Raw genomic sequence first — 24,784 nt, forward strand, 5'->3', positions numbered from 1 at the left:
GATTTTAAAGCTGTAGTCACCAAAGCAAATCTACGTAAGTGTTTCTTGCCGTTACTGGCTGCACTTCCAGGCCATTCCAAAGCACGGACCGTTGTAGTGCTGTTTAGGTGGGACTTGGCTGAATGCTACTGGCGATGCTGTCAATCACGGTGATGACCTCTATATCAATCAATTTTTGCCAATGTATGGCAAAAGCAGTTTGTGTAAAAAAGATCAGTGTATGCATAAGTAGCTAATAGAAACTATTATGGGATAGTGCACAAGAATATTCAATATTGCTTATCGGTGACTGAGCACTGGATCAGGTTGTCCAGAGAGGTTGTCTCCATCCTTGGAGATATTCAAAAGCCGCCTGGGCATCCTACTTTGGCTGACGCTGCTGGAGCAGGGGGGTTGGACTAGATGATCTCCAGAGGTCTCTTCCAGCCTCAACCGTTCTGCGATTCTGTGGGGTTTGTAAGGCTGGTGTTATGCACTCTGGGTTGATTCCTCTGAGTTGCACATTATTCCAGCTGTGAACAATGGGGCCAGCTGGATGTTTTTCAGTAGAGAAAAGTGTCATCAAAAAAGGCCAAACTGTCTAATCTAAAATGTTGTGCTTCAAACAGCTTTCACCAGACTCATGGAGGACTTGCCCCAGAAAGGGGATCTCACCCTTCAGGGTACAGGAACTAAGCTGCTCACGCAGGTGATGAGCCGCTCCAGAGCTGGAGGGTGGAGGGTGCCCAGCGCAGAGGGTTTACCCAGCGCTCGCGTGGGACCCTGCATACGGGGTTGGCAGTGCTGGGCACAGCGGTGCTGGGCTGCTCTCCCGGCCCTAGGAGCATGGCCGTCACGTGGAGATTAGCGCTCTTGCCATGGAAAGGCGGGAAGGGAGGTTCCCACAGACGTAATTCTCTCTTTTCTAACAGTTTTACTCAGCAGTTTTAATGGTGCAGTAGAATCCACTGCCATTTGCTAATAGTTGCCATATATTCAATTTTAATGATTAGAGTTAAATTTCACAATATTTTTGTCTTTATAAACTGAAGTTTTAAGGACAGTACTTATCAACTGAAATGCTTCTAAATATTTGTCAGGATTTATAGCTGTTTGTAATGCATGGGCTGGCTAGGTTTCTGTCTTCTGAGGAAGAAAATGGAAAATAAGAGGTATTGTTGCTGAAAATAAGACTACCGTTGCAGACCAATGGCCTATTGGAAGAAGCATTCAATTTAATGATATGCAGTGACAAAAAAATTAAGCTTAAATTAGAAGTGTGTGAAGGAAACCAAAACTCAGACAGGTTTGCTGAATTAAAATTGAAAAAATCATCAGCTTCATGTAGACATTTTTCAAGCCAGCGGGGCTGCATGTGTTGGAATTCATGCAATGTAAATTAGTCACTGGGCTTCCCGTTTGTGCTGGGTTTTGTAATTGCTCCCAGAGTGGTACGGTATGATTCTTTTTTTAATGTTAATCGTATTGAAACTTATTAAATGCAGACAGCTTAGAGCAAATTTTCCCTTAGAGGATCAGGGGTGTGTCCCAAGGCCCAGCGCAGTTCAGGAAAGGCCCTCATGGTCTTTCCGAACTTCCACCGGCTCAAAGTGAGGCATCCAGCTGCCAGAAGGCAATCAATCCCATCTAGGCTGGACACCTGCCTTCTGGCTGCAGAAGCAGCCTGGACAGCACCAGATGCCTTGCTTTTCTTTGGCAAATGCTAGGTGAAATGGGCACCGGCCTTACTGATTGCAGTGGAAGCTGGCTTGCAGGTGTGTGATAGATGGTTTTGTATTCAAAATTCTAGTCCAGAAATACTCTTCTTCCAGCCTCAGAAATCACAGCTGGGAATTTACCACTCTCTGGAGCTTTTAGTATGAAGCTCGCTCATCAGTATATTTATATGAGGAAGTCATCAAACACTCCTCCGGTGATAGCTTCAGCCTTTGTAAACGCTCAGCGCCAGCACAGAGTGGGTCAGGTCCTGCCTGGAAAACCTTCCCAGCATTGCTGCTGTGCGGAAGAAAGAGGAGCCCTCATTTCAATACGTTTGTCTTCCTTGCTTTCCAATGCTTTTAGCAAAATGGTGGGAGGGATTATATTACTGAAAAAAGTGCCATGTTATGGTTCTCTTTATCTAGTATTAGTGATTGTTGCAAAGGATTTTTAACTGACATTTGCCTGAATATCTAAATTTTGTCCCAATTTCTGGCAAGTGGAAATGTGAAGGTGTTTGGCAGTGACATGGTTCTGTGAGTATCTCTTACTCTGTACACCAGCCACAAGGAGTCTACCAAAATGTGAGTTATGCTGATGAGCTTTGACTGGACATATGAGTCTCACAAAACCTTTCTGTTCTTTTACTTTCTTTTACTGTGAAAATAACCTCCTAAAGCCTTTTTTTTTTGGTGAGAACTCCAAAGAAGTTGCAAAAGTTCTCATTATTGATTATAGCTTCCCCGTAATCACAAATGCAAATTCAGTTATTGGCATATTATTGCAAAAGGAGTATCACCAAACAGATGTGTTGCTTCTCTGGCTGATAAACGGACCATTCAAAAAATTTTGCATTGTGCATCCAGTTCAGATTACAGCTCCTGAATATACCTCAAGAGCCAGGTTTGTATTTTACTCCTCTGGCTTATAAACAGAGCATTTTATTTGGCTGAGATATTTCTTGAATAAACACTAAATACTCACAAAAGGACAGAGCTGGGATGGAAATATTTAACAGCTGCTGTAGCTATTAGCAAAGAGAGACAACTGCCTGCTTCTGCTCTCCTTTCCTCCGGGATCTAGCAAAATATTCCAGCACACGCTTAACCTCAGGCTTGCAAACGCACTGGGAAAAGTCAATGAAGCATTGTGTATATTTGAAGTTGAACTCAAGCTTAAACGTTTTGCTGGATCAGGACGTAACTGCCTAGTAACCCCACTGTCTTTCTTGCAGTTACTCCTGGTTTTCAGCATTGCTTGTGAAAACTGTACCAGTGAGACCTGAGTGTTAGTACTAGGTTTTAGTATATCTCTACCTGCAAACAAGCTGGAGTAAGTAGGAAATCACCAGACTTTATTCTAAAATTTAATCTCTGAAATTCAGCGCACTGAATCTGAATATCTACCTTCATGGAGAGGAATCTTACTTGGTGGGAACTGCAGAGATTGTGGGGCTCGTTGCATTTCTCTCTACCTCACCTGACTAACCGCCTGCCTCTGCATGCTTAGCTGAATGCTATTCTTCTTTGAATTTCTAAGCAATACCTAACTCTGTAAACACAACCACCTCATCATTTTTAAAGCAACTTTTCCTTAATGTTCCCTTAGTTTTAGCTGCAGACAAAACTACCCTTATTTAAGACAGACTGTCCCTCTTTTAGGGACATAATACAAAGGGCCTGATTCAGCAGAGTGAGGTCATGTTTTTAAATGTTAATGCCTTTTAAACCAGTAGCTTTCCAAGTAAATAAACATAAGTAAAGTAAGTAAAGCAGTACTGAATTTGTTTCTGAGCTTCATCTATATTGTTTCTATGTAAAGCGTCCTTTGTCCAGGGCAGAAGAAAAGGGATGAATCTTTTTTCTCACAGTTACAGTTGTCAATTATTATTAATTATCCATTTTCTTCCATAGAATAAATTCAGGATTAACTGCAGTTAGTATCGTCAAGTTGTTCTTAAAATCAAGATGGCTGCTCCCCTTCCTTCTACTGCCAAAATGTCTCTCATTCCATAGGCAGGTTTCCTAGAGAATAACTTTATTTTATTAGAGTGCTCGTTCCACTTTTCTTTTCTGATAAATGCATGTCAAGGAAAAACATTTGCCTTTATGGTTCCTTTTCAAGAGCAAACTTAACAGTTCACGGAAAGTATTTACTGAATGCATTGAAAAGCACATGCCTTTGCATTATTTATTATAAGATACCAATAACTGCAATACACAGAGTATCTCTGGACATAAATTAGTGATGTTAGGAAATACTGGAATCTTCCCGGTGTCCCGGAACCTATTAGAAACTGCAGCAAAAATGCAGGCGCTCATCACATTCCCTAGTCTTTGGCATACCGTGACACTGGATTGGAGACAAAAAGACTCCAGTAAAACACTGACGGGAAAAATCCAGTCTGACTGCACTGAAATCTACTTTTTCATCGCAGACACACAATAAACGTTCTCTGTGGATGGTATGGTCTGGCAGCTGAGAGGCACAGAGGAAGCTTCAAGGACCAAAGGAGGCAGCAGGAGCACGGGAGGGAAGAGAGGATTTGCAGAGATGCAGAGGAGAAACAGCGACTATCCGAAGGGGACAATGTAGGACGGTGAATTCTCCAGGAGACGACTCAGGACAGGGAGTGACATGCAGCGGGGAAAGCCTAGACGCGGAAAGAGCCTGGGAGACCTGGGAGCTGGGTATCCCCACGGAGAGAGAAGGAAAGCAGAGGTTGGGAAAGACTCGCTGTTTGACTGAACGGTCTTGTGGTGGGAGGTGGAAAAGGAACCGGAAAGCAAGCCGTGTTGCATCCTCCACACAAAACCCTCCGTCTGTAATGCTCTGTCACCCTGAGAGGTTTGCTGGATGGTGTAGCGGTAGTGCAGCCCTTCTTCAGGAAAGTTACATTCTCCAGTTGTCTCTCCTTCACTTGTCAAAGTTAATTTAAAACAGCCTCAGGTTTAAGCAGTATCTTTAAGGATTTCTGATTTGATCCCTGACTGAAACTGAGGTGTGCCAGGAAGGGTTCAGCCCTGTTTATTTCCATAGAGCTGCATCATCCTACCTTAGTTTTGAAGCCAGCCTATCTCTGGCAGGGATCTCCAGCTGCATCTTGGCCTGGCTCCTTTCCTGTCGGTTGCTGGAAAAGGAGCTGTTGTGATAAAAATACTGCAAGGAAGTGTTCTTTTTATGCTGGGTATGGTTCTCCTTGATCCACACCGGTTTAAATCAGCAGCAATCCCACTGGAGATTTCAGTGTGAGACAAGACAGGGATCAAACTTGTTACATTTGCCAGGTAGCTTACAAGAAAAGTGAGATTAGAAAAATAATAATTCCAGAACATTTTTTGGCTAGGTTTTGCATGGAAAGTGCCATACAAAGGTAAAGCCACAAGTGAGCGTCGCGCATGATCGTTCAAGCTGGATGCTATGCGATATCCAGAAAGTTCAGAACTATCTGAAAGCAGAGGAGAGGATTTGATGAGGAAGGAAAGAGACGGGCTGAACGGCTGTTTGCTTACAGCCTTGCAAAGGCGAAGGTACCGGGAGTAACCTGTTACAGCAGCTAGTGAGCCTCACGGGAAGATTTTCCTAGTGTCTAACTATAAATCTGTGTACTACAGATTAAACTAATTATTTGTTGTCTTTCTTGCGGTAGGCATAAAGAATAATGAATCATCATCCTCTTTAAAACAGTCTTGCAAACGATTCCTCCTTGCTTCCTGGGATACACAGACTCAGCCCTTTCAGTCTCTCCTCGGTCCTCAGCTTCATATCTTTCTCGTTGATCTCCGCTAGACTTGTAAAGTAGGAGTCCCCTTACCTAAGTCTCGCTCGCTGCGGGTGTTTACATCTAAGCTAATTGTGTAGACTGTTTTTATGGTCAACAGACTGAAATCAATACCGTAGTGTGCAATTCCTCTCATCTCAGACTTGGCTTGAGTCACGTCCTAGAACTGCCTGTTTCTGTTTGTTGGCCGTCCCGACGGATAACTCAGGTGGCGACGGCTCTATTCTAAATGTCTAAAGTTAAGCGAGGGGAATCATCCCTCTGATATCCAAAACTGCGTTCATCCAGGTTCATCCAACAGCGACCTCATCGATGCCAGCTGGAGGAAAAATAAAATTATTTCCTTTGTCTTTTGTACAGCGCTTGTTTGAATACATCCCACAGTGATACTTGCCTTTCTCTTTCACCTCGCTGCAAAACTCAGACTCTGTGACCCACCAGAGCCCCAGATCGTCCGGTGCTCTGCTACTGTCCCAATCAATCATCGCCCATTTTGGACGTGTATAGTCCATTTTCCTTCTTCTGTGTGTTTTTGCACCCATCTGTAATAGCTACTGTGTTGCTCACTTTGGAGCATTTCTCCAGCCTATCTAAATCATTGTGAATGAATAATACATACTATTACATATATTTACATAGATGTAATTATTATATATATTTTAATATATTGTATAATATTTTATGTAACCCTATAAATATAACCCTATTTCCAATTTAATGAAACTCTCACTTTTCAAGGAAGAAAAATTAAAATTGCCAGAAGTATTATAGAATTGGCCACTACATGTCCCCCCATACCGAGCCCCCAATCCCAAGCAGGGCCCTGAATCACCATGGGATGCCGGGGGACGCCTGCAAGGGGCCGTGCTCTAAATCCACTGCTGGGGTACACTCCACTAATAGAGAGGAAGTGGCGTTTTCGGAGCTTAATTCTAGAAGCAGCCTCATTTACGTTTTGGCCAGTCTGGTATTTTCAAGTGGTCTGATTCTGACCTTTCTTTTAGAGACAACTCTCCTGCAGCCACTTGAATTTCACGGCTGAAAACTGGTGCAGGAAAGGACTCAGGTTCAACCAATCCAACAAAACATTGCAGTTCCCTGCACAAAACCTGTGAAATATTTTCGCATGCACAGACATAAGCTGATCAATATCCAGCTGAGTCAGGTTCACCGAGGTGTCATGCTCAGACATACGCAGATGGAAATTTTAACTACCGACATTTCTAGAGCCTGAATTTTACTTTTTGGCCCAGGTTCTCATTTCAAATTTTAGAGCTGCAGAGTTTTTTAACATGGCTGCCTAAAAATCTGGCCGCTTATCAATTCACTCTACTCATTTTGTCCCACTACATTACCTAATCATGTCAACATATGGATTTTTTTATCTTACTGCCTTGTGTAGACAGCCTTATCAGTCTATTTTTAAACCTGGGTATGCTTTGGTGGTGGTGTTGGTTTCAGCACTCGATGTTCTCTTTGCGCTAATAAATACAGATCAGCTCTTAATACCGATTTTTTTCTAAGATCCATTAGCATCGTTTGACATCAGCGCTGCCGAGGTGCGGCTGCCCTCCTGCCCGGAAGGCAGGGGTTGGGCGGAAGAGCTTTCGGCCGGCGCTTGAGCCTTTGCCGCGCGAGACGTCCCGGGAAGAGTGTTGTGTGTTTACTGGCCCCGCGTCAAGTGGTCCCCGGTGTTGGGCTCTGCAGGCTTCGACGGCTTCCAGCAGCTGGAGTTTATGCCGGGCAGCTGGAGGATTTGGGCTGGAGCCGTGGCTGGCTCCGCAGCTCGCCGGGGCGGGAGCGGGAGCGGGCAGCCGGGTCGGCTGAGCCTCAGCCCCGGAGAGCAGCACGCGAGGCTAGCGGCAGCAAAGGGAGCTCCGAGGAGGAAGGGGAGGGTTGCAGAGACTCCTCCTCAGCTGAGGAAAAACGCTTGGCTGTTTTGAAAGAGATCTGCCATGTAGGGCATTTTCGACTATTTTCTCCTCCTGGAAGTAGCTTCAAAATCCATGCCGTAAACACAAATACAGGTGAACTCAGAAACATCTCCTATTTCTGGACAACTCAGATCGCTTTATGCTTTGAGGTCACCCCTGCAAAACCCTGAAAACTGCTTTGTCGGCCATGGCTGGAGAGGCACCCTCGGGGGGCAAGCAGTCGGTAGAGCAGGGGGGAGCGCGGTGGTCTCTGCACCAGCGCGAGGCCAGAGAGGGGCGCCCTGGGGTGGCAACGCCGGAGCTAAACCCCAGGGACGGAGCGGGAGAAAGGTCAAGATGTGCCGATGCCTGACCAGCCTTGCAGGAAGCCTGAACGTTGTCGTTTTACAGAAATAGGTTCTGGCAGCCACTGACGAGCTGCATTTTTAAAAGTTGTCGGTCGTTTTGTTTCAGAGAAGCTGCGCGTCTGCAGATGACTTCCATTAGGAAGTGCTACCTGCTTCCTGGGCCAGTGCGGAGTAACCTGTGAAAAGCATCGTGAGAGCATAACGTAATGTAATGCCTGGTTTCAACTACGCCACCCAAGTTTGTTTCGGGACAACACAAGCAATAATACTGGAGAACCTGCTTGGAAGCGGGGACCGAGAAGGTACAGCTGCCGGAGGCAGAGCTGCGCCGGAGGCGGCGGCGGCGGCCTCAGCCCCTTGCTCGTCCCCGGAGCAAGATGTGTGCCGCGGGGCCACGGGGCAGGCAGGGCTTCGCTAGCAACGCGGCTCGATTAGCCGTGCCATCAGAAGCCTTTCACCATTTTAAACTGGGAGCAGAAGAGCAGGGGCCTCCCCCCCACCCCGGCCGGTGCCTGCAGCCGGCTGCTGAAGCCCCCGACCCGCTGGGCGGCCAGCCTGGGGCGGGAAGGGGAAGGTCCTCTGCTCTCCGCATCCACGGTCGCCCTGTGGGACATGGAAATCGCTGCAACTCCCGCACGCTGGGTTTCTAACCCTAAATATCCTCACAGTTTGCTTTTCTGAGCCCAGTGACAGCTGTTACTGACGGGGAAGAGAAATCCGGGAACGGCACGTCCGTCGGTGCTGGTAGTGGTGGCCGTGGCGGCTGGGAGCTCCTGCTGCTGCCTGCGTGTGTGGAGATACTGGCAGGAGTTGCATACTGCCCTGTGAAGTCCATTATTCCTCCTCTACAAGCCTTCTGTTTCTTTTTCTTCTGGGCTCTTCTTTTGGAGGCAGGGTGAGCAGGTACCGTCAGGACAGAATCGAGCCCTTTCAAAGTTTTTAGCAAAAAGCTACAGAAAAAAAAAAACTTTCCAACACTTCAGAATAAATAAGAATTGAAAGAGTTTAGGCAGTCGGGAGGACTTAAACTCTTATTTTCCACAGCCTTAAGGAGTAATAAAGTTCAAGTTGCACTCGGGCATGTAAGTTGGAGTTCAACAGCATCTCTGGTGACGTTGAGCTTCAGGACGCACAACGAACGCCGTTTTCCCGGGCAAAGGTGGTGCCAGCACCTGTGCTGTTACACCCAGCGCGTTAGCCTTTTCCGTATCATCACAGCGCTGCCATCACGCACCCTTCCAGCCCACCGCCAGCCCTACCTCAACCTGAATTTAGTGCTTCTGCCCTGTCCCTCGGATCTTCCCTGCCGCTGCTTTGTCACCTTCATCTCTAAGGGAAAGTGGAGATGGGCGAGGAGCGGAGCCTGCTGCGCCGGGGGCCGGGGAGTAAATGCAGAGCTCTGCAGAGCTGCTTCTGGCAGAGCCCTATCACTGCTTCTGGTGGTGGACCCCGTGCTTGAGACAACCCACGCTGACGTGGGAAACGGTCGTAGGTAGCCCACATGGATCCGGCCTGCGTGCTGGGAGCGGGAGGAGGAACGGCAAATGGGAAGCACTGCTTCATGGCGCGCCGGCCGCCTGCGCCGCCCCGAAGCGCCGCACAACCCGCCTGGATGCGATCCTGGGCAATGTGCTCTAGAGGACCCTGCTGGAGCAGGGGGGTTGGACTAGATGATCTCCAGAGGCCCCTTCCAACCTCAACCCTTCTGTGATTCTGTGAAGCGAGGGCAGACTCGCAGGGCCTTGGCAAACAGAAAAACGAGGGGTGAGTCAAAATATAGCCCAGCTGGTCATAACCGTGCCCCTTCAGGCTCCTGATGAAAAAGAACTGGTTTGGAGACTGATTGAATCGAGGTTTGGAAGTGCAGGCTGTTGGCCCGGCTGCAGAGCTGTCTACAGCCGTCAGCGCCCGACCGTCTATGTTCTGTTTGCAGATCACTTCAATGAAAGCAAAATCTCTTTGCTTAGCCTCAACTTTGCAATTAAATCCCTGCGAATGGACAACTGCACCCCAATCGATGTGGAGTGTGTTACCTACACCAGGCTAATTACCTAATCTTCTCCTTTTTTCATTTCTGAGGCCTAATTACTCAAGACAAGTCATGCTTAGAAGCTAACTTAATCCACGTAAACCTGTACTAATTCACCCTTAAGGATGGGGAGTGCTGTTGCCAGTTACAGCACTTTTCAGATTAGTGAACAAAGTAGTAAAAAGAGATTGTGTCATAAAATATATTCTACTGAAAGAGGCCTTTGGTTTCAGGTGAATAGAGCCAGCATGCCGGGCCGGGGTGCTTTAGCAGCTGAGTTTCAGGCACCACTTGTTGCAGTAATGGACAGAAACAACAAATAAGTTGGTAAAAAATCCAAAAAAGTATCCGCAGAGGTTGGTTTCTCAAAACGCAACCAAACGAAAGGTTCGAGTGGAGCGTGGGCACGGCGGTTTGCGTAAGCGCAATTCTCCCCCCAGTTCTGGTCACACAAAGTTGCTGCCGCGGGAGCTTTGACTGACGTTTACTATGGGGTTTTTTTTGAGTAATAGTGCTACTTTACAAACGTGACGGCTGACTGGCAGAGAGGTAGAGCCATACCTCATTTCATAGGTGGAGAAGCTGAATATCGGGGTCCAAACAGCCTGTTTGAGGTCAAACGAGCAAAGCCGAGCCTGGATTTCGGGCCAGGAGAGCCCTCGTTTTGCCGTGGGAGCTTTGCCCCTGCTTCCTGCCCCTGCCCACGCGGCGTGTTAGCAAGACGTCTGCGGCAGCGCTTGGATCTGCTGCCGTGCAAACGGCTTCTGGAAGGGAAAGCCAAGGGAAACGAGACAGCGTGCTGGGTGCAGCCAGGAAGGTGTTTAGGTGCCCCTTGGCCACCAGAGCTGCGTCTAAGAGCCTTCGTGAGCTTTCAGCACTGAGCGAACAAAGTAAAACATGTAAGGAAACCTCTAGGTGCTTACGGTGCCCGGTGCATTGACTCGGGCACGCGAGCCCGGCGGGGAGGTGCGAGGGGCAGCACCGGCCGTGCGTGTCCCCAGGCGGCCGTCCGCGCCAGCGTGGGGTCACCTTGGCCGGCCACCTCCATGCCCGGCCGGGGGGGAGCAGCGCACGGGAGCGGGACGGCCGTGGGAGGAAGCGTCGGCACCCATTCCCCGGGGATCTCTGCACCAGGGGTTATGTCCGCTTGCCGGCGGAGGAGAACGGGGACCCGCTTACTGCTGGTTTCGAAGGGGCACCTGGAAAACGTACCGCAGAGCCCCAGATGGAGGATGTTCGTGCTGCATGTCTTTTAGCAAGGGGAGGGGGGGTTGCGATGACGCTTGTTCAGTCGTTCGTTCCCCGGGGCGCTTGCGAAGCAGAGCTGCGTTTCCTGCCCTCAGCTTTGTGCCCATGGTCACCCTTTAAGCACGTGTTTGAAATGGCAGGTCAGAGAAAAGACTATCTGTCCCAAAATATGGGCGGAATATTTGTTCTATACGCATGAAACATCAATTTCCACTTGTATTTCCTCAGTGCATGCCTCTTTTATATGAATTACCCAGATGGTGTCGTTTGCATTATGGATTAGTGGCCCATACAGTTTCATTAAAACATAATAATCTGGAATCATTATTTGTTATGGCACATGAGAAGTATCTGCAAAGAATTAATCTTCTTGTTAGCTATTATGAAAAAAAAAGGCACGCCTTTTGCATTTGCTGTCCTAGACTGAAATCAGATAAAGTGAATTCTTAATCCTAATGTTAATGTGACAGAAGAACAAGATGTTTCTCAGATGGGGGATTTATAAAAGGTGTGAAAAAAATCTCAAAATTCTGCACTTCCCAGAAACGGCAAGTGAGAGCGAGCGCTCTGTCTTGGGGTGGTGCCTTGAAGTGAGCGAGTGCGCAGAGGACGAGCGCTCCAAACGCCTGCCAATTCCACACCCGGATACCTGAAAATTCAGTGCCAATGCAAAATCATTAGTCGCGTCTGAAAGTCTGTGCCTTTTATATGGAAGTGCAAATACGTCATGTATAAAATTCTTCTTAGGGGGCTTCAGTGGGGTTCGTTCCCACCACGCTCGCTGCGGCCACCGTGGTTCAGCTGCAGCGGCCACGTGAGCGACTCGCGTTTTTAGGAGATGAACCGTAGCCAGTCGATCCCTGACAATGCTGCAGCACACAGGAAAGTGTAAAAGCTTAGGTCCGGTGTGCAGCTTTACCGGTGTTTTCAGTGTATGCCCTGCTGGGTTCGTCGGTAGCCGCGCACGTGCTGATTCGTTCTTTCTCTCTGTCTCCTTCTCCCGGCCACCCCTTCCCCCAAGCATGCAAACGCAAAGAGCAAGAACCGAACAAAGAAAGGAACAACTCCCAGAAGAAATCTCGCCTGGTTTTCACCGATCTCCAACGCAGAACACTTTTCGCCATCTTCAAGGAGAACAAGCGTCCGTCCAAAGAAATGCAGATCACCATCTCCCAGCAGCTGGGCTTGGAGCTCACCACCGTCAGCAACTTCTTCATGAACGCGCGGCGGCGCAGCCTGGAGAAGTGGCAGGACGATCTCAGCACGGGGGGCTCCTCCGCGGCCTCCAGCACTTGCACCAAAGCATGACCGGCGCGGGGCGGGCGGCTGGGCGCGCGCAGCCGAACCAAAGAGCCGCTACAGAGTGCGGATTCGCAGCGGGGCCCTTCACTGGTGACTTGAAAGCACAATTCTCCTGGAAACGAAGTCTAGCCTAGCTGTAAGCAGAGGACACTTTTTACGGCTTTTAGTCAGTTCTAGAAGGCGCAAGCTAAGAATTAACCTCTTTCTATATAATATTATGCTCAGGACAGGCTAAGTAGGTCTGAAGAGCAAACCGGTCATTCATGACACGAGTTTCTGCTGAGACCCGAGAACCCCCGCGGTCAGGGGAGCGCGGTGGAGCCGCGCCGGCGGGGAAGGCAGGGCGACGAGCCGTGGCTGGCCGCGTTCGCTTTCAGGCTGCTTAGCCTCGTCACACCACGATATACCAAAGCTCACAGCCATAGCATGCCAACACGAGAACTGAGCACAAATTTTCACACACACACACACACACACACACACACACACACACACACAAAGGAATCCAAGAACCAGTTTTTAAAACTCAGGCATGGTTTTGTTAAGCGTTTTTAGGAAGAAAAATGATCAAATTTAAGTTTCTGTTTGGATTTTTTTTTTAAGTTTGTTTAATTTAATCAGTGAATATAGCTTGATCTTGGATCAGAAAAATTCAGTTCACTTGAGCTCAAAGTATCAAGCACAAAGACAATAGCTATAGAAATAGGTACAGTCTGGACTCACTACAGAGGTTCTTTTAAGATGCATTCTAATTTACAAGGTTGTTAGTGAAAAAGTACGTGACTATACAAGTCTCAAGCACAGTTTGCAGTTTGTCACAAGTTCTGTGTTTGTACATAATGCAGATGCATACTCAGGAGGTCAATTTAACTGCTACAGTACATGGAGCAAACACAAGATTTTGAAAGATCTAGATTTTTTTTAGGTCATTAATATGTCCTTTTTAGTTACCAGGAATCCAGTTTCTCCTTTATAATGTCATTGTTACTGAAACATATTTAGCATTTGATGTATTTCTGTTCATTTTATCAAAATCTGTATTGGAGTTCTATGGTACCTTCAAGCAGGAAAAAAAAAAAGCAGAAACAAGCCCTTCAGATGTCATTGACCATTTTAGATGTGCTGCATATGATTTGAATATGCCATCTAAATCTAAATCACCTGAATCATTGTTAAGTTCTTTTTATCCAGCAGCTCATGCAACCTGCCAAGAACACAGCACACCAAAGAGACAGGACACTGCAAGCCAAAGATATTTATAGCTTGCCATTTTCTTTTCATCCTCATTAGCGTTGGTCGTTCTTTTAGAAGTCAGAAAGCCTCACAAACTCCACACAGCGTATAAATCTCTCATGGTCATTTGCTGTACGAGTGAGCAGAAAGTGAACGCTGAAAAGAAACCGTTAGAGAAGTTCTGAGTGGAGTAGCAGAGCTGTCGCAGCCACACCAACCGCAGTCACGGTAGTCTTCAGAAGCATACATCCTTCCCACCACTGAAATGGTCACGGTCACTTGATGTGCGTATGTACCAGTGAATGGCCCCTTTTGGAACACCCGTCCAGTGTTCAAAAGTAAGCCAAACGCTGTAACGATTCTTTAAAGACACTTGAGACTTTTTTTATGTACTACTTAATCGAAACCAAAGAAACTTTTCTGCACCTACTTCTTCTGCAACGAACTGTTCCATTTGAAAAATAAAAGAAAAAAATAAAAAGCAAGGAAGCACGTCAGGAAACAAACAAATGTCACACTGTGTTTTGACAGACATCCTGGACATTTTCGGAAGCAGATTTCAAAGAAAGGGTTGACAAGAACAAAAACAAAGTAAAGCCAGTATGATTGCTGCTTCATTTGACAACTCAGTAGTCTTAAAGTTGAAGATTGTCTTTAATTTGTGCCTATGCAGTTTTTTCAAAAGAACAAGGAACAGAGCAACCAAAACCTCAACAGCTACAATACCAAAGATGAGGATTCTCACAACTTTTATTTCAGTTCATTTTTCTCCTCTTGCACGACTAAAATGCATATAGCACCATTGATCTGTGTAAAGGTAATCAATTCTGTTTCTTTGAGCAACAGAAAGGGTGGGTTTTATTTATTTTTTTCCTGTTTCTACCCAACACGGGCTCTTTCAGAGTTCCATGGACTCCAGGTATAAGAGGTTGGGATACTGAACTACTCTGTCTTCTCTAGCCAGAAACGTGTACGAAAAATGTGTCAGTTGGATATTACTTGTTTTTTCAGATAGAGTCGGTCTCTTGTATGTTTAGAGCTTTAAACACCCATCCTTCCATATGCGAAAAAGGGTTTAACAGCCTACATCCTCTTCCTCTCCCTCGGGGATAAAACTTGCAATATATGTACTGATTTGTGTATCGTGGGTACTGGGCGCCATTAGAGTCTGGCTCATGAAGATCATGATCCTGATCTGCACTGAAACTGAGGTTTCAGTGATCCGCGTGGCAATTCGGTAATTCATTTTGACGTATTGTGTTGGTTGGTCAAAGTCATGATGATCCAAATCATGATATTCACACCTAGACCCAAAGTTGATCTTCAGAAGTGGAGCAGAGTTGTACTCAGTGTACCATTTTGCTCCATCTCTGCATTTAAATGAAGGCTTCTTTTTAGCTAATCTGCAAAATTATCACAGTCATTTTCCAGCTTTTACATTTAAAAAAACAAACAAAAATGAAAAAGCCTTTTCTGCTCAGGACAGTTAAGTTTGCTGAAAAGTAAATTCAACATCATCACAGCAGCTAAACTGACAGCACGTACCAGCCCTGGGAATCAAAACATCCTCAAACATAGCTTTCCCAGAGACATCATACATGATTCAAAAATGAACCAAAGAAGCTTCATGATCAGACGTGGGATAAAGTTGCAAAAAAAAGATTCAGGTCTTGGCTGATGCATGCCAGTGTCCCCAAGGGTTTGAGTTAAAAGTTAGGGCCCAACTGAGGTGTTTTGATCATATTTAAATTTTACCTTTGTTCACATTGAAGAGGGTCCATTCAAACCAATCTCTAAATCTGTATTTTGAATGTGGTATTGACCACATGAATAATTTCTCATCCGGAAAGTGTTTTACTGCATTTTCTCGCAGTATTATGTAATGCCTTTTTTCAGATTATTTGTCTCATATTCCATTCCATAATGCCTTTGCGGTCATGTAAAGGAGAGAAACACAACACCAGTGAAAACACAGAATATAATTTCTTACCTTTTATTACCTTACTGCAATTGTAAGGAAGAGAAGTGAATCTTGGACAGGAAAAGAATCTCAGACGTTCTCTTAAGAAATGTGTTTGAAAGCAGGTGTCCATGCCAAAGTACATTTTCCATATGGGGGCACTCTAAAATTAAGCACATCCACAGATGGATAGATCCTGCTTCTTGCATACCACGTTCCCTAGAGGCAAAGTGTGCCATGTTCTTCTCATGAAGTTTTTCTTACTGTAATGCTGGGCAGTTAGGGGGAGTCTAGAGATTTTGGAGCAAAAGAAGAGTAAAGGGTGAATAAACTCTCACAAAGACAGGTCCTTTTCACATCCCAGGTCATGAAACCTAGCGAATTCTCCAGCATCTTAAGTTATATCCCCGTGTCACAGTCAGGCACCAGAAGAGGTACCTGGATCACCACGAAGCAGCGTTGCAGCTCCACGCACCTTGACATGGGAGAGCACCACGGTGCGGATGCGAACGAATGGCATCAGGCCAGCGACTGCCTCAGACCAAAAAGTCCGGTGGCAAAAGACCTAGCTCATTCTTAGGTTTTGTTCTCCTCATCTCAACAACAAAAAAAAGCGCAGTAAGTGCCCGATCCTGTTTGGAAAGCAGGCGTTAGAAACCCATGCCTGAGCCTCGTGTTTGGTGAGGGACCTCTGGCTGCCGCGCGTACCATGAGAGCAAGGAGCCAGGGATGAGCAGAAGACCTTTTTTTTAATGTTTTAATTTGGATTGACACCAATAGCTGTAGCTAACAATGTCCAGGGTAAATATTGAATTGTAAAAAAAAAAAAAAAAAATGCATCTTCAATGAGATTTTTAATTTTCTCCAAATTTTGGAAGTTCTTGTTACCCAGTATAATGGCTTAAATTCTTGCCGTGATCTTTTGGATGTTGTTCTGCAATCTCACAGTGGAAACAATCTAATTATACTAACCGAATAGTACCGAGGATGAACGTTACTGCCCATAGCGCAGTATCTGCTTGGCAAAACGTGTGAGGTTTCTCTGTGCCGAGGATTGCAAATACAACAATGCCCGTGTTTCCTCCCTTATGCCTATGTGTCAAAAATCATTTTTATTTTGACATCTAAAAATATTGCTGCATTTTTTTATCCCTGCATCTTTCATGGCCGTGTGTTATGTCTTCCATTTCATTGTCAACTGTTGCAGGCTTTTATGTAGAAGCTAACTCCGAAAAGGAACGTCAACAGCATATACTGTGGGTGGATGTATTTGTATGAACGCGTATGAGCGGAATATATACGATATTCTGTTCATACTAAAAAAAACCTCAAATAGATATGTTTATATACCATATATTTGTGAATCTGTATAGCTGTGTAACGTAACTTGTTCTTTTTAATTTATTTATTCTGATATGAAAGACTAGTATGTACAGATAGTATCCCAGCATCTTCTCTACTGCGTACTTGGAGTTACTATCATGGGCACATCCAAGATGAATTCAACTTTCAAGAAACCTTGGATATTGTTTAATCATCTGTGAAGGAACAAAGAATGTGCTTGATTACTTCGGTTGAATAGCTTTATTCTGGATCTCTCTTAACGAAAGCTAAATCCAAAGACCTGAGAAGGACTAAACCAGCAAACTACACTCAAACCTGCTAGAGGGAATAGGGATCTCCTCTTCCAAAACAAGACACAGTAACGACATAGTGTTGGAAAGGGTGTGCTAGCTTTGGAAAAAAACAATGTTTTTCTTGCTTGTCACAATTCCTACATATTTTTAAGACATGGGGAAACTTTATACTTGGCCTCCTTTATATTTATTAAGGAGAATTTTTATTGTTTAAATTTTTTAAAAATGCAAAGCTTAAAATGGTTTTATTTTTTTCCGGACATTTGTGGGTTTTAACCCAATATATTATCTGTCAGTGATGTAATTTATTTAATTTAGTCTCAGAGTAGGTTCTGAAATCTCTATTCAGTCTAAATCCCGTGTAGTTTAATCTTATCTTTAAACTTCAATGGGAGTTTTGCCTGAATATGGACTACAGGATCAAGCTCAGATGTTAGATTTTTGTAACTATTTAATTTAATCCTTTCTGAGTTTGGGATTAATTTTGCTTATTTATCCATTTTAGTGTTGTAGTGCATCAGAGATGCCAAGCCTGTGTTAGTAAGTACACTTAAAAGTTAGCATTGCTTCATAAAGCAGCCAAGTTCTGTTACAGACAGAGGGAAAACAACAAGTTACATAAAGCAGGAGTCTAATTTTAATTTCTTCTTTTAATTGATTTTAATTGTTCAAACATCAAAATTTAAATTATTTAAATTAACCCCTTCCCATCTGATTAAAAAGTGGGACGTACCTTTATTAAGGCACATAAAGCCTTCATAATATAACTTATTTATTTAACTTATTCATCATCATCCCAGGATGTCCTTGTATAGTTTTTATTTTGTATTCAGAGTGACTTTTAAAGCACTACAGTTGATTTTCTGTCAGAACAACAGAGCGAATTTTGAGGACAAGCAATGAATATCCAACCTATAACTGTGCATTCAGAAACAATAGAAAAAAAAGACACTGAGATACTTTGCCTGAACTTTGTGGCTTCTTAAGACTTAAGCTGGGGGAAAAAGAATACATGACAAGCAAAAAGAAAGAAACCCTTAAACTAGCTGCTTCCAAGAATGAACTTCTGTGTGTGTAAAAAAAGAAAAAAGAAAAAAAAAGGAAAAAAGAAAAAAAGAAAAAAACCTTTCTATTTCTAGTGAGAACCAAAGAGGCTACCTCACTGACTTTTTCCATTTGTAATTTTAATCGTGTTGATGATACCAAAGATACCAAAGATTTCTTTCTCTGTGCGGTCTGCATTTTGCTTGTGCTCTCTTATAGTTTTAACTTCTCTCTCCTACATACAGTAACGTACAGCTGCAGCCAGATACCCCAAAGAAATACTTACCGTGGAAGCTGCTAATTCCGATGAAGACATTTTCTGTGTTTACCTTTTGCCTTTCTGCCAGCCAAAAACATCTAAGACCAAGCAAAGCAAGTTTGGAGACACAGAACCAATTTACTCCTCTCCCTACTAGCCAAATTCAAGTTGTTGGGGCAGTTGCATTGACTTAGAGATGAAATCCAGATTTTGTTCATCAGCAGATTCCTTAGGTAAAGACATCTATGTTTTGACAAGTGCAGAAGTTGTACTTAAGTATTTATGGGTTTTGCATGTGCATCAATGGCAGAATTTAGGTCTGGAGCAATCTGATGCTTGAAAATAGTACAAGGAGGCTACCTGACTGCTTTAACCACTTGAAATGGCTGTAATTAGGTGAGATGAGTCCCACCTGAGGCTCTCAGGCATAAAGGGAGAAAAGACCAAGAGGAATGTTATCTCTGGCCAATGTGAGTGACCAACAACCCTGGTGAGGATCACTCACTTGTGACCGTGCCAGTCTCTTTACTCAAACAAAACCTGGTTTGCCCAGACTGTGTACGTACATGCCTTGGCTGAGACTTTGCAAGGAGCTGGATCTGCCTTGCATGACCCATCTCAAGGGCAGGCACCATCCAGTGCGGTCACTCTTGCTGCAAGCGCTTGGCAGAGAGGAGCTGCTCAAGCCATGTGCTTGCTCACAGATTACCTTCCCAAGGTAGAAAAAAATAAAACCTTAATAAAAGCTCCAGAAATTAAACTAGGAGGTTTTTCTGTCCTGGACAGGCGGGTTCAGCACCAGCCTTTCCAGTGGGCAGTGTATATGAGACCCAGGCATGTCTGAAACTACTTCACCACCTGTGACAGCACCATTAACACGTGGAACGGGCAGCTCACACAGGACGTTTTGAAACCTGGTCCCACTAACCAAGGCACAAAACAGAGGGAGGCAGGGGGAAAGGGGAAGCACAGGTCGTATCTCTTCCTAGATAGACCTTTTCTAGGCATCAGCAGCTGCGAAGGGGTGTGGGGGGAGGATGCTCGGCTTCAGGGTAGTAATACGACATCATTTTCCTTCGCGGCACAGCAAGGCCCTCTTCTCCTGGGCTCACCTGCAGCCATGGCCTGCTTGCACCGCCCCAGGGCTCCTTGGGTAGGATGGCCTTACATTTCGCTTGGTTCAAGCTGTTTTAGGAATTTGAGGTGCAGACAGGAAACACTCGGATGCTCACAGTGGTAGTGTCAAAGTCAGCAGCGTGGAGATGTTTCGTTTGGTTGCCGTCCCATTTCCCTATAACACGCCTGGCCGTCGCATGAGGGACAACAGACTCCAAGTTAAACTTGGGTTCCTCTGGCGACGGTGGTTTTGCACCAGAACTAACACCCAGAGGAGACACTGAGCTGCTGAGGAACAGTGCAGGCACTGTAGAAAGCAAAGGCTGCTTTCTCCTGCTTACCTTCTTGTTGTTGCTTACAATTACAGTTTTTATATGAAAATCAATTAATTATTTTTCTCAAGTTAGCAATGAAACAAAGATACATTAAGCTCCATTAGTATCATGTTCCTGAGTGATTACTTAAAAGTTGGTTGCTTCTCTTTGGGAAGTAAATGGAGCCCTTTGTTTCTTTTATCCTTTTTATGCAATTGAACCAAGTGATTTGATGAGCCAAACCCACTCTTCGCCACTGCTCGCCGTTTCCTTTACTCTCTGTACCCCTTCAGCTTCAGACGCCGAGTCAAACTCAGCATTTGATTAGGAGCCCTCACAGTCCTTCTGCAATTAGGAGAACCTATTCCTCTGTAAAAACAAGAACAGGGTACGCATGGATTGGTAGACAGGTTAAAAACACCAACTCGGTCAGATTTCGGGTATGCCATTTTGGCCAGGCTTAAAAGCCGGCTTATAAAATATCTGGCCCCAATGCTATTCCCACTGAAATACACGGAAACCTGCCATTGACTGCAGTTGGGCATAGATACAAAACCCTAATTTTGTGACGAGGATTAAGGCAAGTGACCCCCCTCATCCTAACGCCGAATCTGCTGCGTTAGTGGGATATTGCTTAAGTGGAGAGGTCAGAGGGACCACATCCCATCGAGCGCTCAGGGCCGTAAGCCTATGCAGCAGTCTAGTGCATACAGGGTAGAGGCGTTTGAACTTTTCCCTAACAAGCCCTCATGAGCAATACGTTCTGGATTTATACAGACAAATTATAATTACCAACAGCTCAATGCAAAAGCTCCACTTCAATTAAATGTTGCCTTTTATTTTTTAATTCATTTTTTTAAAAAGTCTATATTGGAAAAGATAGAGACTTGACAAGTGTGCTTTTTATAACTATAAATATATATTCCTTCAATAGAAAGCTATAATAATTCTCAGGATGCCTTTTAGGCGTGGAGGAGACGATCTGTCCCTCGCGTTGAGTGACACCTTCCATGCCATGCCCCTCCGTTACCCCCTCACACAGCGACGAACGGCCGCAGGTTGGACACAGAAAATGCTCAGAATTGGCAGGATCCTCTACAGCAGTCGCTTTTCTTACCAGACTCATGCTTCACTTGCAAAGTGTGACATAACCACGGGACGAGTGCCTTGCTTGAACCAAAGCAACGATTTTGCCAGTCTAGACCTCTCTGTGCTTTTTTTTTATTCTTCCTGTGAATACCTCAGCTTCAACTGGGCCGCCGTAACGTACCTGGTGGGCTTATTGTACTGTGGTGCTTTGCAATGCAACCCTGCAGAGAACAAGGTTTGTAATAATACCAAAGGTCCTTTTCCTACTTCCTCCTCCTCCTCCTCCTCCTCCTCCTCCTCCTCTCGTCCGCATCCTCCTCTCCTTTCCTCTCCTCTCCTCTCCTTTCTCCTCTCCTCTCCTCTCCTCTCTCTTTTCTATTTCTTCATGGTTCCAAAGCTTTAATATAAAACTGGGCATGTTGGCAACGCAGACCGTGCAATCCCTTACCGAATTTTCTCAGATATACCTCATAGATAATAGTTGTTTAGAGTAATGTTATTATAGCGTATGTAATAAATTATTCACTGTTTCTTTTTGGTAACTGTGATTTAAAAAAAAAAAAAAAGCTTTATACGTTTTAGGTTGTGCTTTTGTAATAGACAAAAAAGGTGCGCTTAAAAATGTACGTCAGTCTTTCTTCCCGTTGGATTTTTTTTGTTTGTTTATTATGGATTGGGGAAAAGTTGCAGAATGAGCCCAAAGTTTACAGTTTCATATTTTGCTGAAGAAACAATCTGTGTTAATTTGCTCTGTTGAAAAAAAAAAAAGAAAAAAAAGATTATTTTCTACATTTGTGCTACTTGGTCTGAACAGCTAATTGTTCTGTGTTACAGTGTAGTATTATAATTAGCAACTGCCAATCAGTGCTATCATTTTTATGCATGAGGCAAAAAACTTAGCAGTGTGATGCATCGTGGTTCTTAATGGCAACTTCTTCTTTTAAATTTGAAAATAGATCTTTTTGTTTAATGTATTTATTTATGCATGGGAACCTTTTATCTGTTAGCAATTGTGGAACAGTTGTGTATACATTTGAACTGTGAAAACATGCACAGTTTTGCCTCACACAATTAAATACTGATAAATACTGATATTTAGATCTATTCTGATCTGTATTTTAAATGCAGCTGAGTCAAATTGTATTCCAGTTAAATTTAATTTTTATCTAAGGAAAAGTTTGACCAACTGGCAGTTTTCCTAGCCAATTTAATTTATAGTAGGTCACTTGAAAATACATGTCTTACTCAAAACTGAGCCAACTGTGCATTTTTTCCAAAGAAAAGGAGTTACTTTGGCTTTATGGCAGCAACCTCAAACATAACATGTAATAAGAGATGTAATAACGGAGCTTCATATGAATTCCATGCCTCTTTGTGGATCATGCTCAGATTAATCATTTTGCGCTTGGTTTCGCCTTGTATTTTGCGACAAGGTCAGCACTCAGCGTGAACCAAAAGACTTCAGTATTAGCAGATCTATTACAGCCACGTTGCCTGTCGCGACAGACCAGACTGTCGCCGCGTCAGTCTCAGCGGCGCGGCCACGGTCCCCTTGCCTCCGTCTTGCCTATGCAACTGATTCAGTTTCCCTCCCTCTACCCCGAAGCGCGTATGGCCGTCCCAGTTAACTCTACTGGAAGGGAATAAGAGCGCTGTCCCTTTCAGTCTATGTAAGACACCACCATCGCTTGTCACCCTTCACTCTCGGCTAATATTTAGTGAAATGTTTTATACCCCATTGGAGTTGTCCCTCATGACATAAACTAGTTTCACTTTCAAGAATCTCCCAAATTGTATTGTACCACTATTGGACTGGCAAATTTATTGTCTTTTATATCTGAGTCCAGCTTCAAACGCTTAACATAACCCTAATTCATGGATCACCCTTAAGCATAAAGCCAAATCAACTACTAAACACACTTTACTTTGCATAGGAGAGTGCAACTTAGGGAACAGGAAGTACACGAGTCGCAGTCTTCTAACAAGACATCTGAAGTTAACGTTGGTAGAGTGTTTATATTGTCTGTCATTAAGGATATATTAGAGATGTGCTTTCATTAGTGCAAAGGAACATATTTTTATTTGGCCTTATAAAGTAGATTGTGATAATGAAAGCTTTGTAATATAGTCTGTTTATTTTTTTTTCTTATTTATCTGCCAAAGACAGTAATGGATACAAGAATTTTAAATAGGTTCTTTTGTAAGACAGTTAATGATTGTAATAGTGTTTAATCTTCCAAAAAGCTTTATATGTTCTTCCGCAATAAGCAGAATCAATATTTGTTTCAGTAAACTCAACTCATGCTAACAGATCCAAAATCTAGTCATACAAAACGCAGTTGTTGTAATGTCTACACATTAAGTTCACATGCATTTCTCAATCCAAAGGAAACAAGGGGTGTGTGAGACAATGACAATGTTCACTACTGTTTTCAGCAGTAGATGGTCCAGCTTACTAAAATTTGCCAAGGTACTTGTATTATGAAATTTAAGGTATATTTTATTATGCCATTTTATGTCATTTTTTAACTTTGTGGAAGGTGATATGTTGAACTGAGTGTAAGCTGAGTTTTTCAGACAAATAAAGTAGCTAAAGAGTGAATGTTATTTTATCATTAAAGGGTTTTTACTCAATGATTTGTGCCAATAGATGTTCTTTATCTTAATGACAAGTATTGCATTGTTTTCAAATTTTTATTTATAGCTATTGATGTAAAAACCACACACACATATTATTTGCCAAAGTTCAATAAAGGAGGAAAACAACATTTTTTGCTTCTTTGTGCAATGAAAAGTTCCTATTTTTTTCAGGTGCCTTGATAGTGGCTAGCTCCTCACCCCCAGTCTGATGCTGCACCACTGAAGTAAACGGGAGCTTTGCTATTAAGGACCTCAAGACAAAAATCAGTCTGTTAACTACTACATTTTACAGCAGCCTATAAAGCAGAGTAGAGCACAGTCAGACTAATGCAGGACCCCATCCTGAAAATGCTACATCGCACGTAGGATCGGGACAGGTATGAGCAAAAGTACTTGAAAAACAAATCTGACACATTCCTCTTTGAACACAGCTCATGTAGCTAATGCCAGATATGGAATATAAGGGAACAGGGAAAAGTCAGAGCATAAAGAAAAGCGTCTCAATTTTCTGCAGAGTATGTCTCCAGATGGTCTTTTTTGCAACTCTTCTCTCCCAGGCCTTGTCTCGTAAAGACTTTGCATCTCTTTGTCCTGTGTTGTACAATGCACGTGCATTGACCTCAGTGCAACTACTCAGGCATCTTTGCAGGACAAAGATTTGGGGTTTAGGCATATGAGTATTGATGGTGTTTTGTAAAGAAAAGAGTAAGAGAATTAATTATACACGCTAATTTAAAATGAAACAAAACACCTGACTCATGTTCGGTAACTCAACAGCTCTTGAGAACGGGGAGATGGAATGACTTTGCTGTAGAGACAGGAAAGAAGAGCAGAAGATGGGACAGAGCACTCGGCCCCGTGGGTCGTTCCCATCGCCCTGGGAAGGGCCCGGCACTGCCGAGGGCAGCGAGTGACAGCCCCAAGCCAGCAGCATCGTTGCAGAAGGGCAGTGGCGGGACACGACCGGTCTTTGGGTCCGCTGGGCTGCCGCCCAGCCCAGCCCACCTGTTGGATCTGCGCATCCCACGGCTTGCTCCGAGTTTTTGAATCTCGCTGTTAGTTTCAGAGGAGGGAGTTGGTTTTGATTTTTGCAGGTGGGAAGAGCACTAGCAACTGCATTGTAAGTGAAGCTTGGTTATGCATGTGCAAAATC

General features: G+C 44.3%; 1 protein-coding gene across 3 annotated transcripts in view; it reads left to right on the plus strand.

Moving 5' to 3' along the window:
* Nucleotides 1-23,759, plus strand: part of LOC138064638 (one cut domain family member 2-like) — a 40,460-nt gene extending 16,701 nt beyond the window's left edge. The window contains exon 2 of one of the 3 annotated variants that reach the window (XM_068928098.1): nucleotides 12,059-23,759. In XM_068928098.1, coding sequence (XP_068784199.1) covers nucleotides 12,059-12,345 — 287 coding nt within the window. In that variant the 3' untranslated portion in view covers nucleotides 12,346-23,759. Of the gene's footprint in view, nucleotides 1-4,135; nucleotides 4,360-7,866; nucleotides 11,118-12,058 lie in introns of those variants that run through there. The other 2 variants (XM_068928099.1, XM_068928100.1) reach the window with 2 other exon arrangements.
* Nucleotides 23,760-24,784: the final 1,025 nt, after the last annotated feature.

The sequence above is a fragment of the Struthio camelus genome, chromosome Z, assembly GCF_040807025.1.
Source record: "Struthio camelus isolate bStrCam1 chromosome Z, bStrCam1.hap1, whole genome shotgun sequence".
Lineage (NCBI taxonomy): Eukaryota > Metazoa > Chordata > Aves > Struthioniformes > Struthionidae > Struthio > Struthio camelus.